This window comes from Microcaecilia unicolor, chromosome 13, assembly GCF_901765095.1.
Source record: "Microcaecilia unicolor chromosome 13, aMicUni1.1, whole genome shotgun sequence".
Lineage (NCBI taxonomy): Eukaryota > Metazoa > Chordata > Amphibia > Gymnophiona > Siphonopidae > Microcaecilia > Microcaecilia unicolor.
Window position 1 is genome coordinate 48,869,368 of NC_044043.1, and position 15,574 is coordinate 48,884,941.

The 15,574-nt window shown below is 43.6% G+C and overlaps 1 protein-coding gene across 3 annotated transcripts in view; it reads right to left on the bottom strand.

Moving 5' to 3' along the window:
- MED13 (mediator complex subunit 13) overlaps positions 1-15,574 on the bottom strand; it is a 339,306-nt gene that overhangs the window by 44,088 nt on the left and 279,644 nt on the right. For all 3 annotated transcript variants that reach the window (XR_003939897.1, XM_030185828.1, XM_030185830.1), the window contains 2 exons: positions 9,651-9,870; positions 4,625-4,816 (listed from right to left, as the gene is read on the bottom strand). Coding sequence is in view for 2 of the 3 variants with exons in the window: in XM_030185828.1 (XP_030041688.1) it covers positions 4,625-4,816; positions 9,651-9,870 (412 nt within the window). In the remaining variant the exon portion in view is untranslated. The remainder of the gene's footprint in view (positions 1-4,624; positions 4,817-9,650; positions 9,871-15,574) is intronic.

The window sequence follows — 15,574 nt, forward strand, 5'->3', positions numbered from 1 at the left end:
CTAAACCCTCCATTACCCCTGGTACAAAAGAAGTACCTGAATATATGTAAACCGCTTTGAATGTAGTTGCAAAAACCTCAGAAAGGCGGTATATCAAGTCCCATGTCCCTTCCCCAGTATGGCAATATTTCTGTACTTATATGTCACCTGACCTACCTTTCTTCCAAAGTATACATATTGAGATCTTTAAACAGGGCTGTACCGAATATTCATATTCGATTCAGCTCCAAATACATTATTTATATTTGGCTGAATAGTGATTTAAATTCAAATGTGAATAATGCGGGGCTCTATTGTGCTAAAACCTACTGAAATTTTCTGATTTCACGTTGCTTCTTTTGTTATGTTAAAGCTCAGTGCCCATTATTCATATTCGGTTTTCTTATTTGGCCGAATAATATTTTTTTAATTCAGATTCAGTTGAACAGTAAAACATACTATTCGGTACCGCTCTAGCTTTTAAGTCTATCCCCACATGTTTATTAGATTTGAAAAAAGCGCCCTAGTTTATTTATTAGGATTTATTTACTGCCTTTTTGAAGGAATTTACTCAAGGCGATGTACAGTAAGATTGCGCAGCAAATCAGGGCAATGAATAATACATAATAGCCACACAATAAAATGAAACGCAACGCCATTAAAAATAGGACATATGCCTAACCACACTAGCCAAGCCATTCATACCCTTAGAGAGAGTCTACCTGTCAGCCAAGTCGGCTATATGCCTTATGACAAAGATCACAGACCATTTTAGTACTCACCCTCTGAGCCTGTTTATATCTTTTTGAAGGTGTGTTCTCCAGAATTGTGCATAGTCCTAATGGGGTTTCGCTGAAGTGAATATACTTACCTGTAGCAGGTATTCTTCGAGGACAGCAGGCTTTATATTCTCACAAGTGGGTGACACCGATCCAAATTGCCTAGTCTGGCATTATGCCATTCCTAAATAAGAGCTTTGTGAAGCGTGAGCCGTGCTTTACCGCGCATACGCCTTCCTGCCCGTTGCATGAACATGGCCTTCTCAGTTTAATACTATAGCAAAAAATAAAGTAAAAAAGAACAAAGGAGACAACTCCAAGGAAAGGTGGGAGGGACTTGAGAATATAAAGCCTGTTGTCCTCAGAGAAAGCGAAGATACATACCTGTAGCAGGTATTCAGAGGGCAGCAGGCTGACTGTTCTCATGACTGGGTCAGCGTCCACAGCGGGCCCACAAACGGAAATCTTCCATAGCAACAAAATTTTTGCCAGAGCCTTCCAGCGCACGGGCACCGTGCGGCCATCTTCCTGGCCGTCGCGCAAGAGTCCCGCTCAGTTAGAACAAAAACCAATAACAAGGAAAAGGACAACTTCAAAGGGGAGGTGGGCGGGTTTGTGAGAACAATCAGCCTGCTGTCCTCGGGGAATACCTGCTACAGGTATGTATCTTCGCTTTCTCCGAGGACAAGCAGGCTGCTTGTTCTCACGACTAGGGTATCCCTAGCACCCAGGCTCACTCAAAACAACAAAGAGGTCAATTGGGCCTCGCAACAGCGAGGACATAAGAATTGACCTACGAACTAGAAGGAGTGGTCTAGTGGTTAGGGTGGTGGACTTTGGTCCTGGGAAACTAAGGAACTGAGTTCGATTCCCACCTCAGGCACAGGCAGCTCCTTGTGACTCTGGGCAAGTCACTTAACCCTCCATTGCCCCATGTAAGCCGCATTGAGCCTGCCATGAGTAGGAAAGCGCGGGGTACAAATGTAACAAAAAAAAAACCCATCAGAGTGCAGCCTGGAACAGAATAAAAATGGGCCTAGGGGGACAGAGTTGGATCCTAAACCCCAAACAGATTCTGCAGCATCGACTGCCCAAACCGACTGTCGCGTTGGGTATCCTGTTGAAGGCAGTAGTGAGATGTGAATGTGTGGATTGATGACCACGTCGCAGCCTTGTCAATCTCTTCTATAGTGGCTGACTTCAAGTAGGCCACCGACGCTGCCATGGCTCTAACACTATGAGCCGTGACATGGCCCTCAAGAGTCAGCGCAGCTTGGGCATAAGTGAAGGAAATGCAATCTGCTAGCCAACTGGAAATGGTGCGTTTCCCGACAGCGACTCCCCTTCTCTTGGGATCAAAAGTAAGAAACATTTGGGCAGACTGTCTGAAGGGGCTTGTCTGCTCCACATAAAAGGCCAATGCTCTCTTGCAGTCCAAGGTGTGCAACTGGCGTTCAGCAGGACAGGTATGAGAACGGGGAAAAAATGTTGGCAAGACATAGTAACATAGTAACATAGTAGATGACGGCAGAAAAAGACCTGCACGGTCCATCCAGTCTGCCCAAGAAGATAAATTCATATGTGCTACTTTTTTTTTATTTGTACTGTCCTCTTCAGTGCACAGACCGTATAAGTCTGGCCAGCCCTATCCCCGCCTCCCAACCACCAACCCCACCTCCCAACCACCAGCTCTGGCACAGACCGTATAAGTCTGCCCAGCACTATCCCTGCCACCCACCACCGGCTCTGGCACAGACCGTATAAGTCTGCCCAGCACTATCCCCACCTCCCAACCACCAGCTCTGGCACAGACCGTATAAGTCTGCCCAGCACTATCCCTGCCACCCACCACCGGCTCTGGCACAGACCGTATAAGTCTGCCCAGCACTATCCCCACCGCCCAACCACCAGCCCCGGCACAGACCGTATAAGTCTGCCCAGCACTAGTCCCGCCTCCCAACCACCAGCCCCAGCACAGACCGTATATGTCTGCCCACACTAGCCCCGCCTCCCAACCACCAGCTCTGCCACCCATTCTAGGCTAAGCTCCTGAGGATCCCTTTCTTCTGCACAGGATTCCTTTATGTTTATCCCACACATGTTTGAATTCCGTTACCGTTTTCATCTCCACCACCTCCTGCGGGAGGGCATTCCAAGCATCCACCACCCTCTCCGTGAAAAAATACTTCCTGACATTCTTCTTGAGTCTGCCCCAGACAATTGACTGGTTCAGATGGAACTCCGACACCACCTTCGACAAGAACTTAGGGTGCGTGTGGAGGACTACTCTATTGTGATGAAACTTGAGATAAGGAGCATGCACTACCAAGGCTTGAAAGCTCACTGACTATACGAGCTGAAGTAACAGCCACCAAGAAAATGACCTTCCAAGATGGCAGGAATTCAATGGCTCAAAAGAAGGCTTCATCAGCTGGGTGAGAACAACATTGAGATCCCATGACACTGGTGGAGGTTTGACAGGGGGCTTTGACAAAAGCAAACCTCTCATGAAGCGAAGAACTAAAAGCTGTCCAGAGATAGGCTTTACCATCTACACGTTGATGAAAAGCACTAATCGCACTAAGGTGAACTTTTACGGAGTTGGTCTTGAGACCAGAGTCTGACAAGTGTAGAAGGTATTCAAGCAGGGTATGTGTAGGACAACAGCGAGGATCTAGGGCCTTGCTATCACACCAGACGGCAAACCTCCTCCATTTGAAAAAAGTAGCACAAGGGTTGCAATATAAAAGGCATAAAATAGGCAGTTTTGTAACCCTCAGCTGGAGAGTTATCACCTGTGTGGCTGTCTAGATCTCTGCTGTCCATAAAGAAATTGTAGCAGTATACCTGTAGCAAATACTCTCCATGAATGGCAGGATTCTACAGCCACATAAACCTTTCTTTGCATCTGAAGTTGGCTAACAAAATGGACTAAACAGAATCATCAACAGAGGGAGCACAGACATAGAACGTTTCCAGAACTTTGGGAGGCAAAACCTGACTGCCTCTGTCCCACCTGTGTAGCTATAGAACCCTGGAGGTGTTGAAGAACTGGAGTTTCTTGATACCTGGTAGATGGGCATACAAGAGCCACCTACAGCAGCGCCATCCAAACTATGGGTTGGGACCTCGGAGTCACAAACCCAATGTTTTGTTTCAGAATCTGGGTGAGCTTTCCATAGGTGCATCACTATTCTGCACCTCCAGGTGGTCACAACATTTTACTTGGCTGCGATCATAGGGTCACTTTCCACAAAAAGATTGGTATAGCACATAGCAGTCAAATGTCCTCTGGAATCTGATTCTGAAACTCTATTCGGGTTTCAGCCTATTTTTAGGTTACTGTATGATAATTAGTAAGAGAATGTAGAAATGGGAAGGGGAGAGGAAAAGGTAGAAATGGGGTGGGGGGATGTAATTTTGAAAAGCGTTACATGAGGAAGGGAGAAGTGAAAATAGGAGATTCTTATTTAGCATGAAAAAAAATTAAAGAGGCAATGGTTCAATATTTTGAGGACCAATAAGCACAAACACTCTCACACAAATCCAAAGAACTAGCAGATATAACAGCTTTAACCATAATCAAACTTCTTAGAGGAAGGGGAAGGTGCACTTGCACATACTAATTTACCGAACTGTACTGCAGTATTTCATCACTGCGCACCAAAAGACTTCTCAATGTGACTTGAAATAGAATTCCTTAATTTAAAAAAAATACATCAACAATGTCTTAGAATGGACATTTGATCACTGGAATGGAAATGTAAAAGAAAAAGTATTTTCCTGGAACTGTTAAATTCATATAAAACATTGACGTTATTAAAATTTATGCTGACACCAAAGAATGTATAGGGCAAATAACTCACCTCTGGGCTCTTAAGAGCAGTTTCAATGGCTAAACCTGGGCCAAAACCAGTCAACGTTTTTACATTGGTTGAAACTGGTAATGGTCTACGACACTGGGTAAATGCTGAAAACGCCAGAGATTTTAAATGTTGGGTATAAATCTGCCGATCCTCATTCTTTACAGGCTGTAACAAATACTGGCATGGCACAATCTGAAATACAACAAATTGTTTGACAAGAAAAATATATTGGTGGAGTAATTTGAAAACAATGTGTTTACAGCCACACCACCCTAAGTGCACCCAATCCTGTCTGATCTTGAAAGCCAATCAGGGTTGGGTCTGGTTAGTACTTGGATGGGTGAAAACAATGTGAGCAGGAACAGATCCTGTGGCTATTTTGTCCATATACTTTGCACCAATACTCAAATAATGTACATGTTTCTCCTTTGAAAATTCCCTAGAGAAACAGTATCTGCAGAGCTTTGCACCTCCTTGTTTTTCGGATACTTCTTCCCAGAAAGATCAAAATTATGATTACCACCTCCCCTGACCTAACCTACTATTCCCATGGGAAGGAGGATATACTGTACATGGTTGATACTAATCTGCCCAACCACATATTGTTACACATATATAGGATGGACAATTTTCAGGCAGCTTCTGAAAACTGCCCATCTCAATTTTTAAAAATTAGTCTACACCACTGATTTGTCATTAAAAAACTGACAGGAATGAACTAAAGCTAAATAAGCAGCATGTGTTGAGGTCAATGCATTGCCAGCAAATACAGATTTATACAACCTGTAGAATTTTTTTTTAACTAGCATTGCTAAGTCAGCATACGATTCTGTACTTGAAGTGCATACCACCGGAAGCAGGGAGGGTGAAATTTTCCTCATGTTTCAAATGAAAAGCCTCCCATATTACTGGGTCTTTCTCGGATCACACATTTCCTTCTAATTAAAGGTTTTATTATATCTACCATGAGAGAAAATGTAACCAAAAGAGGGCCTTAAAATGAAGCTCCTTGCCTGTAGTGAGTGTTCTCTGATGACAGCAGGACTTAAAAACTTCACATATGAATGACATCACCAACACAGACCAGCATGGAAGCACTGCCTCAGCAAGTTTTCTAGAAGCTTTTGCATAGGTTCACTATGCATAAGTGCCTGTTCCCAAATACATACATTTCTTTCTACATAAGCAACACACACAGGCATATTCATCTTATTTTGGAAGGCAGCTTGGAACTGAAAGAGAAGAGTCTGGGGGGGACTGACTTGGAATCAAAAGCCCAAATAGATTCTGAAGGACTGCCTGGCCAAGAATCCTACACAATATAATAATGCAATGTAAATGTATGGGCAGAAGTCCATGTCACTGATCTGTAAACCTCTTCTATGGAGGCTGACCTTAAGTGGGCTTCTGAGAGTCAGCCCAGCCTGGGCATAAGTGAGAAAAATGCAGTCTGCTAGCCACTTGGACAGTGTGCATTTGCTGTTAGAAGCTCCCATCCTTTTAAAGCCAAATGAAACAAAAGGCTAGGTGGACTTTTTATAGGCTTTAGTCTACTCAAATAGAAGACTCCAAGGCTCTCTTGGAGTCTGTGTATAGTGCGCTTTCACTTTTGTGGGTGTGATGCTTAGAGAATAAAAGGTTAAGAAGGATGACTGACTAGCTAAGATGGAACTCCAACATAACCTTGGGAAGGAACTTTGGACGGGCACACATAACCACTCTATTAAAAAACTTTAGTGTAAGATGTATCAGTCAGTAGGGTCTGGAGCTCACTAATCCTACAAACTAAGTAACCACAATCAAAAATAAGACCTTCTAGATCAAGTACTTCAAATAGCAGACATCAATGTTGACGTCTCATGATACTACAGGAAGCTTGATGAGAAGTTCCAATAGAAGCAGGCCCTGCATAAAACAATCTAAAAGCTGTACACAGATGGGTTTACTTTCCACACAATACGCTCCATTTGCAATAAGGTATACCCTAACAGAATTGGTTTGAGACCTGCCTTGGACAGATACAGAGGGTATTCAAGGAGTGTTTGTGTGAGGCAAGTAAACTGATCTATGGCCTTGCCCTCACACCAAATAGCAACCCTCTTATACTTAAAACCATATGCCCTCTTAGGGAAATCCCTTCTGACAATCAGCAAAAGCTGAGACACTGTCAGGCAAACTTTGGGAAGACAGGTCAACCACTCAATATTCAAATTGTGAGGGCCAGGGATTCAATGTTAAAATATAGATAACATGGTAAATGATGGCAGATAAAGAACTGCATGGTCCATTCAGTTTACCCATCAAAGTGGCCAGAGCCTCACCTGCCACCCTGTGCAGGTTACACACCTTCATGATTAAACACTGGCACCACAAATAGGGCAGTCAGCATACTGTGCTCTTGCATGATCAATGTTTGAAAACACTCCATTCTTATAGGACTTTTGATGAATAGATACAGCAGAAGAGTGAATTTTGGAGTGCTGATACACAAAGCTCAACTTCCTACTACTTTAAGAATTTATCGTCCAGTATGCTGTCTCTGATCTGCTGATAAATTGTTACTTGATGTTCCATTTTTATGAAATTTATAAATTTACAAAAATTTAACAAGATCACTTGTATTAGAAATACATGTTCAGTTAAAAAAAAAAAAAAAAGAGGTAAGAGAGAAACTTCTCTATTATAAGAAAAAAATTAGTGCTTACAGTCCACAAAAGGGAGGGGAATCCAAAAGAAAATAAACCTTTGAAGCCAGGTTATAAAGGACATGTAACAAAATACAATTGAGGGCATATACATCTAACTACAGGTATCAACTCAGGTACTTCAACTTCCTGGCTTCCAAAAATAACTTTAACTGATCCAGATCAAATAAAGTATATTTGTTTGAGGCAAACAACACAAAACATTTACAGGGAAAACTCGTAGCACCAAACAAAACCACTTGGTGCCTCATGAAAAAAAATATTTTCTTCTTCTTTGTGTTGCCTGTGTTAAATCTGAAAATATTCCAAACTTTCTAGCCCAGAAACTGTTTTTGTTCAATGGAAATAAAATTTCAGTACATGCTTCCTGTCCTGTGGAAAAACGTGACCAGTAGAGTCTCAAGACACCATTTCTGAATCTGATTTTTCAAGAAATGCTATTAAATCCAAACTGTCCTGGGAAATAATTCTAAAGAAATATAAGACTTAGAAAGAGGAGAAAAGGCTTCCTTTGGTATCATCAGGCTATCCTCCAGATACCTCTGCAAGAGCTGACTAGGAGAAAAAACTGGATGTTTAGGAAAGTTTAATAAAGATAAGTTCAGATACCTCATTGCGTTCTCCAAATTCTCAATACATCTATTTGTAATAATCTTGTCCTTTAGCAGAAAAGTATTTAATTTCTGGGTTTCGGTACTCTCCCAGTCCAATTTTTGAACTGAAGATTGAATAGTTGACAATGAGGTTTCATTTTTTACCACTAGAGAACTAAACATTGTCACAGTCTTTGTTAAATATGAAATTGCAGAGTGCAGGGAAGATAAGCCTTCCCAAACCAAATCTAAAGTAACTTTTTCTGGTCTTACCAGCGGGAAGGATCCTTCAGTGCCTCCAAAACAGATTGCTGTAGTAATTCATGAGGTAACCTCTTAGCTGCAACCAAAAGGCTCCAATCCTGCTATTCTGAACCAGCTCGCCTCCTGCAAAGTTGTCCCCGGAGTATTATCAAACCATGGGTTCTCCTCTCCAGAAAAAGCACCGTCTTGTGACTAACTGCCGCAACCCTTGCGCGATCGAATGCTCCAATGCAGAGGGAGGAGGTGCCTACTGCTGGTCCGGACTCAAGGTGGTATCAGCATCTCCCACGGCTGCTGCTTCAGGCAGCTCCGCAGGAGGAATTAGTCAACACGAAGGCTTCAGTGATGGAAGATTGCCAGTAAGAAGTGGCATGCTGAGACTCAGAGGGAAAGTCTCGCGTCTTATCCTTACGTTTCTTCCTCATTGTATAAACTGAGAACCATGGAACTGCTCCTAAGCATGACCTCCCTCAAGCAGCTATCTTGGACACCTTGATGTTCCATCTCTTCGGCATATCAGATATCATGCTTCAATTTTCTATATAGAAAGTGCTATATTAAAGAACATGCTCCCTTTAGAAATTCTAACGTTTACAGTATATAGCCTTGTGATACTATTTTTAGAATAATCTTAGAAGACATCAGAGTCAAGGGGGACTATATAGTTTAAGCCACCACTCCTCCAATCCTCATTGGTCTCTGTGACGTATTATTTTATTTTGTATTTTATTTGTTTTTAGTTCTTTTTCTGTTTTAACTGGTGATATTCTCTATAAATTTTATTAATACTCTTAAATTACTACTTATATAGAATTTTATGTTATGCAAGCACTTAACTTCAGTAAGTCTGTTCTCTGGGGAATCTGCTGTCCAACACAACTTCGTGTTTCGCCATTATGGTTGTTTCAAGGATATCTCCCTGTCTCGGTATTATGTCATTCTCACCCCGATGAAACTTGGTGAAGAACTACCAAGGAACTTGTGAAAGAACACCATGCAGTGACAGGGCTTAAACTGAAAACCATCAAAATATGAAAAATCTTGGTGTTAAGAAGATTGTGATGAAAAATGGATTCGATCATCTTCACAGAAGAGTTTAGACTAAGGAGGTCCCATTCGAAAATGGCAGGCAGGAAAAGGTGTGCATGAGTGGTGAGTCTACTCAAAGACTTCTAAAAGAATTGCTGGGGTAGTGCTTCCCAAGCCGGGCTCTGCCAGTGAGATCACCCATATGTGAGGATTTAGCAATCCCACTTGTCCTCGGAGAAAATATACAGATTTTATTGGGGTCATCCCTAGACACACAACCAAGATGAAAATGATTAAAGAATACCACTTGCAATAGTAAAATTATACTCTGAAAATATTTTAAAATCATGAAAAATGCATGTCTTCCCCCGATGCTGCTAATTTAAGATTAAAATACAACTCCTTCTATAATCTGAATGATCCAGTTACTCTTACCTGCACAGACACTGTGTTCCTAACACCTGATGGAAGAATCTGTACCATCTCCAGAAAGCAGCGAAGCAGCCCAAGAGTCCATATGCTGGATGAGTTTGTGCCTTCATCTTTATTTTCATAAGAAAAGGGATCAACAATATAAATTACAATTGCAGGTGGGTAAGTGACAGCATGGGAATCACCATCAGTAGGTACTCCAACTTTATCCCGATCCATTGTACTGCAAGACAATAATGGAAAACACATCAACAGAAATAAAGGAATCAAATCAGGCTGTGACAAGGTGCACAATACAGAATACAATGAAGTTGGACTATGTCAGCTAGCAGGCGTAACAGATGCCTGAACATGGAGATGTGCCAATCTTTCAGCACTGGGGAATGTGGTGATGCACAGATGTAGGGGGAAGACCAGATTATCTACAGCACATTATTCTGCACAAGGGGTGCATTCTCTGCTTCCTGGTGCAAATCAGCTGGGTCTCACTACAATTTCTGGCAATGAGGGAGGGAGGTAGGATGGAGCAGGAATGATACATAAGTGTCAGGACCCCAGAGCTCCTTAAACATGCCTAATGAAAGCTGTGTAGCAGAATCATGAATCTTTATGCCATGCTGAACCATCTTTGGTAAAGTCAGCAATAGTGCTCCCAAGGCGAGCGGGGGAATCTCTATGGACCATCTGACTGGAGCTTGCAAGAAGTCCCAATAGAGAAAAGCCACTGTGAACGTATCCTGTGCTAGATGCTCGGAAAGGCCTTCTAGGCTTTTTTGAGCTCTAGGAGAGTTAATCCCTCTATAGCACCATACCATCAGTTTATAGCCAATTCATTCTGCTTGTACATGGAGAGCACATCAAGAGAAATAAAAGAAAATCAGGATCAATAAGGGTATGCAATACAGAACACAATGGAAACTCTTTCACTGGAGTTGGAAACAATGCCATTAAACAACAAAAGATGTGTCAGTACTTCTCATTCCTATTGTCATTTTGCCAGAAATATAAAATATTTTTCAATGTGGGTGAGGGGGGTGAGCATATATGACCAAGTCTACAATATGTGGAAACTTGTGAATTTCAACAGTATTACTGTAGAGACATCACATTAGGTCCTATAAATGCTGCCTCTGGATGCTTTAGGTCACCCATGATCAGGAGAGTAGCCACTTAACCAATATCTGCCAACATTCACATCACAATTTAATTTAATTGTAATACTTATATGCTGCTTCATCCAGTCAAACCAGCTCAAGCTGGATTATAGTAGTTGGAACAAATACAAAGCACCCAAAGTGACTAAAAATAACTAAACACACAGGCAATAAATTTAAATCATAAATCAATATTGTATGAACAAAATTTAAATTTAATTAGTATATACTCCAAATTACTCATCTACTGGTCAAATATGTCCTGAACAGCCAAGTTTATAATAATTGTCTAATTCTCTGTGTAACACTAGAAATCTCAGAGGTAAGATTCTATTGCTGTAGTCCACTACCTGACAAAATCTTTTTATATGTACCTTTAAGACTAATCATTTTTCTAGTGGGAATTTCCAGGATTCTCTCATTCTTGGATTGTAGATTCACCATGAATCAAAGCAATCAGCCACAAAAGTGTGTCACTGCATAGAGAAAGTTCTACACTCAGTTTTTATATTTATCTTGAAGTTAATGTGTCCTCACTTTCCTGATCACAAGATTATACACCTGTACCACTAGTCCAATTAAGATCAGATCAAGCATCTCCTTTTCAGCAATTCTGCTGTGAAATAGCTCAGAAATGTCTTCAACATTACAATTTACAATTACAGTCAGATGTGGAATGGAAATGTAATGTCTTACCTGATAACATTTTTTCCATTAGTCGCAGCAGATGAATCCAGATACTTGTGGGTTGTGTCCATCTACCAGCAGGTGGCAGAGTACTAAACTGACTCTGCCTTATATGACGGCATTCCACCTGGCTATTCACAGTATATCCTTAACAGAAAAAAGCCTACAAAACCCCCTAGGCTCCTTCCTCTCAGAATGAAACCTTATACTACCAAATAAACCAAAATCTGCAAGAAGAATAACTGGAACAGACAAGTACCAAGAAAAGGGCACAGCTCTGGATTCATCTGCTGCAACTAAAGGAAATAAATTTATCAGGTAAGACAACTTTTCCTTCCTTAGCTTCAGCAGATGAATCCAGATACTTGTGGGATATTTATTTGTACATTTATACCCCACGTTTTTCCCACAGTTTTGCAGGCTCAAAGTGGCTTACAATGCACTGATAGGCTATTGCCAAATCAGAGATGATGCAGTTACAATTAAATTAGAATCAGATAGAATCAAAGAAACAGAGGAACTAGATAAGTTGACAGGTGAAAAGAGTTTAAAAATGGTCCGCAAATATGTCGTTAGGAAGGACCTCAGGCGATATGTTGAAGCCTTGGAGTGGGCTGAATCTCTGTGGCTGCCTGATATAGGAAAACAGTCCTCACAATGCGTGGGCAGAAGATGTTCCCACAACTAACACTGAACGGCTAAAGGAAGCATCCTGCCAAGCTGCCACATCCAAATGGGAGTGGCAAGCAAAGGTACACAAAGACGACCACGTTGCCGCCTTACAAATGTTATCCAATGAAGTCGCCACCATTCACGTACAATGAGCATGCAGAGCAACCAAAAGCTGCTTATGAGCAAGCATGTAAGCATCCGAAATAGCCTGCTTAATCCACTCAGCTATTGTGGATGCCGTATTACCTCAATTCATCCTTGAAAGGAGGACAAACACGTGGTCCAATCGCCGGAACGCACTAGTGCTCTGCAGATACCGAAGAGACTACCGAATATCCAGCGTCCACAAGGAGAAAATCTCCGCAGGTTGATTGCCACGAAAGGGAGACAGCACCTTCGGCACGAAGGACGGAACTGTGAAGAGAGTCACATCTGATTCTGTAAAGCACAAACAGGTGCAAGTGACTTCTGCCCAAAGAAAGAGAAGGTGAACTTCCCTCACCAACCCCATACTGCGGGTCTCTCCTTGTCTGTTGGCGTTAGCAACCGCTATTGTACTGTCTGCGAGAACTCAGACTGACTTGCCCTGTAGTATGCCTTGAAATGCCCTCAGGGCCAACTGAATTGCATGGAGCTCCAAATGAATGATGGACCACCTAGCTTCGTCCATGGACCAAAGGCCCTGTGTACTGTGCTAGAGGCAGTTGGCAACCTAACCCAAAAGGTTGGCATCGGTCACCACCACCACCCCTCCACCTCCCTATGGACGCATTGCTAGCGGCACTCCTCGATACAGATGTGCCAGAAAGCCAAATCATATTAAGTCACACCTGCGGTGTCCATGGAAGATGCAAACTCGTGACACGCAGGTGACCAGCACTTGAACAGGAACTGCTGAAGGGGGCGCATGTGCACCCTGGCCCAAGGATCCACCTCCAAGGTGAACCTGGACAAAAGCCCATGTGCTGGTACTTGGGGTCTGATCCTGAAGTTTCACAATCCTGTCCTCCAGCAAGAAGACTTTGCCCTGAGCCACGTGAAATCGCACCCCCAGAGATTGGGACCGCTGAAGATGATTTCTGGCTAAGTTGACTTCCCAACCAAGGGAATGCAACAGCGCAATCACCCTGTCCATGACTTGCTGGCTCTCCTGCTCTGAGTCACAAGAATCAGCCACTCATCAAGGTATGGGTGGACCTGAATGTCCTCGTGTCTCAGGAATGCTTCCACCACCAGCATGACCTTGGAAAAGGTACAGGGTGCTGTAGAAAGGCCAAAGGGCATCGCCTGAAACTGAAAGTAGTGACTAGAAACACTGGTGCGGAGACCACATAGGAATATGTGGATAGCCTCCTTGAGATCCAAAGCCATGAGGAACTCCCCTGGCTGTACCGCCACCACCACCCATCTCAGAGTTTCCATCCAAAAATTCTGTATCTGAAGAAACTGATTGGCCTGTTTGAGGTCTAACACTGGACAGTAAGCCCCCCTTTTCTTCAGGACCATGAAATAGTTGGGAGTACTGGCCTTGACTGAGGTCATGACTCAGCACTGGAACCACCACACCCAGCTCCTATCGCCATTTTTTCACCCCCGCGCTGTAATGGAACGCCAAAAATAAAATCTATGATGGAAGAGGATAATTTGTAAAACAGTCTCTGATAATGTCGAGGACCCACTGGTCTGACAGTTTTGGCCCACTCTTCATAATTCATAAAAGAGAGACAAACGCCTTCCCATGCGCTTCGAAGTGGACAGGCCTCCCATCATTGGGCAGATCGGGCAGCCGCCTTGAACTGGGCAGCTCCAAGAGGTAGGTTTTTTGTCAGAACAAAAGGATTGCCTCTGCTGATATCTGGGTTTGTTAAAGGAAAAAGGACGAAGATGACAAACGGCCAGGACGATGCCGTTTGGCATCCTTCAGGCGAGAACGGGACTGATTCACTCTGAAGGATGACTGCGTCTTTTCCTCTGGCAAGCACTGTTTTTGAATCCCCCAAACCCTTAAAACAATTTCTCCAAATCCTTCCCAAAAAGGAGATGTTCACTAAAAGGCAAGTGCGTCAGACGCTGCTTCCTCAGTATCTGCCACCCAGTGGTGCAGTCACCACCAGCGCCATCTGTTTGGCTGTTGCTCTGACCAAATCATACAGAGTCTGCCAGATATGCCAGCCCCAGTTCCATGCTGGGAAACTTCAGAGATGTCAGATCCTCGGATTCAGCCAAGGCGTCTGCTGCCTGCTGAACCCAGCTGAGGCAAGCCCATGTAGCAGACAAGCTGCAGATAGCCACCTAAATTGAGGGCCAAAATCTCAAAGAAAGTCTTCAACAAAGACTCCAACTTCCTATCCTACACATCTTTCAGTGCAATGTACCACCCTCAACCAGCAGCGTTGTCTTTTTTGTAACCGCCACTACCAAAACATCCACCTTAGGCAGCTTAAGCTTGTCCAGCTCACTCTGAACAATGGAATAAAGCTTGGATATAGCCTAGGAGACCCCAGTCCAGGGTCAACCACTGCTCAGAAATAAATTCCTGGATAGCTGCATGGACTAGGAAAGACATGGTTACCAACCTAGTGCTCGTCATCTTGCAGTTAGCTGCCACGGTGGGGGGGGGGGGGGGCTGGCTCCTCAGCACTGGAAATACTCAGCACTTGCAATGCCTTAGTGATAAAGGAAGGAAGCTCCTCCCTGTGAAAAATTCTGCTGTAGGATCATCCACCTCTTCCCCTAGGAGCTCACCCTCCTCCAGTCCTTCAGGCAACTGTCCTGGTCGAAAGGAGGTACATCAGAACACAGAGAGAAGGGGGCCCAACGACCCCCCTCACCCAGATAGTCTAGCCATTTCTTCAACCCTGGATCTCCTGTGAGGGGCTGAGAAGTCTTCAATGACTCCCCCCCCTCCCCCCCTTACTTTCTCCTGGGCAAAGGCAGACCTGGTGTTCCCAGAGGGTGAGCCCTCTTCAATGACATGCTTTGTACAACAAAAGAACAAAATTGGGTGTAAAAGGCCTCCTACCCCTGGGCTAGATCTGCCACCCCCAGAGGGAAAAACTCACAGACTGGACTGCCATAATCAGACACCGGCTGATTCAAAATGGCCACAGCTGCATCAGGGTGCAAAAGCAGGGAAGATCTCGGTGCAGAAACTGGAGCACAGGAAGCCGCCAAGTTCCTCACCTGAAATGAGCCCTTCTGGGAAAAGACCTCCCGAACATACCCTCGAGCATCTGCCTGACCTGCTCACCGTGTCACCATTTCTGCTGCCATGCTCAAAGCGGAAATAAAAACTGCAGTTAAGAGCAGCCTTAAAGAAACACTCACTCAGCAGCTGGAATCCGCCTGTCTGTCCCAGGCAGTGCACAAAACGGGCAGAGAAAAAGTCAGTTTGACCCCCAACAGCCAAAGCTG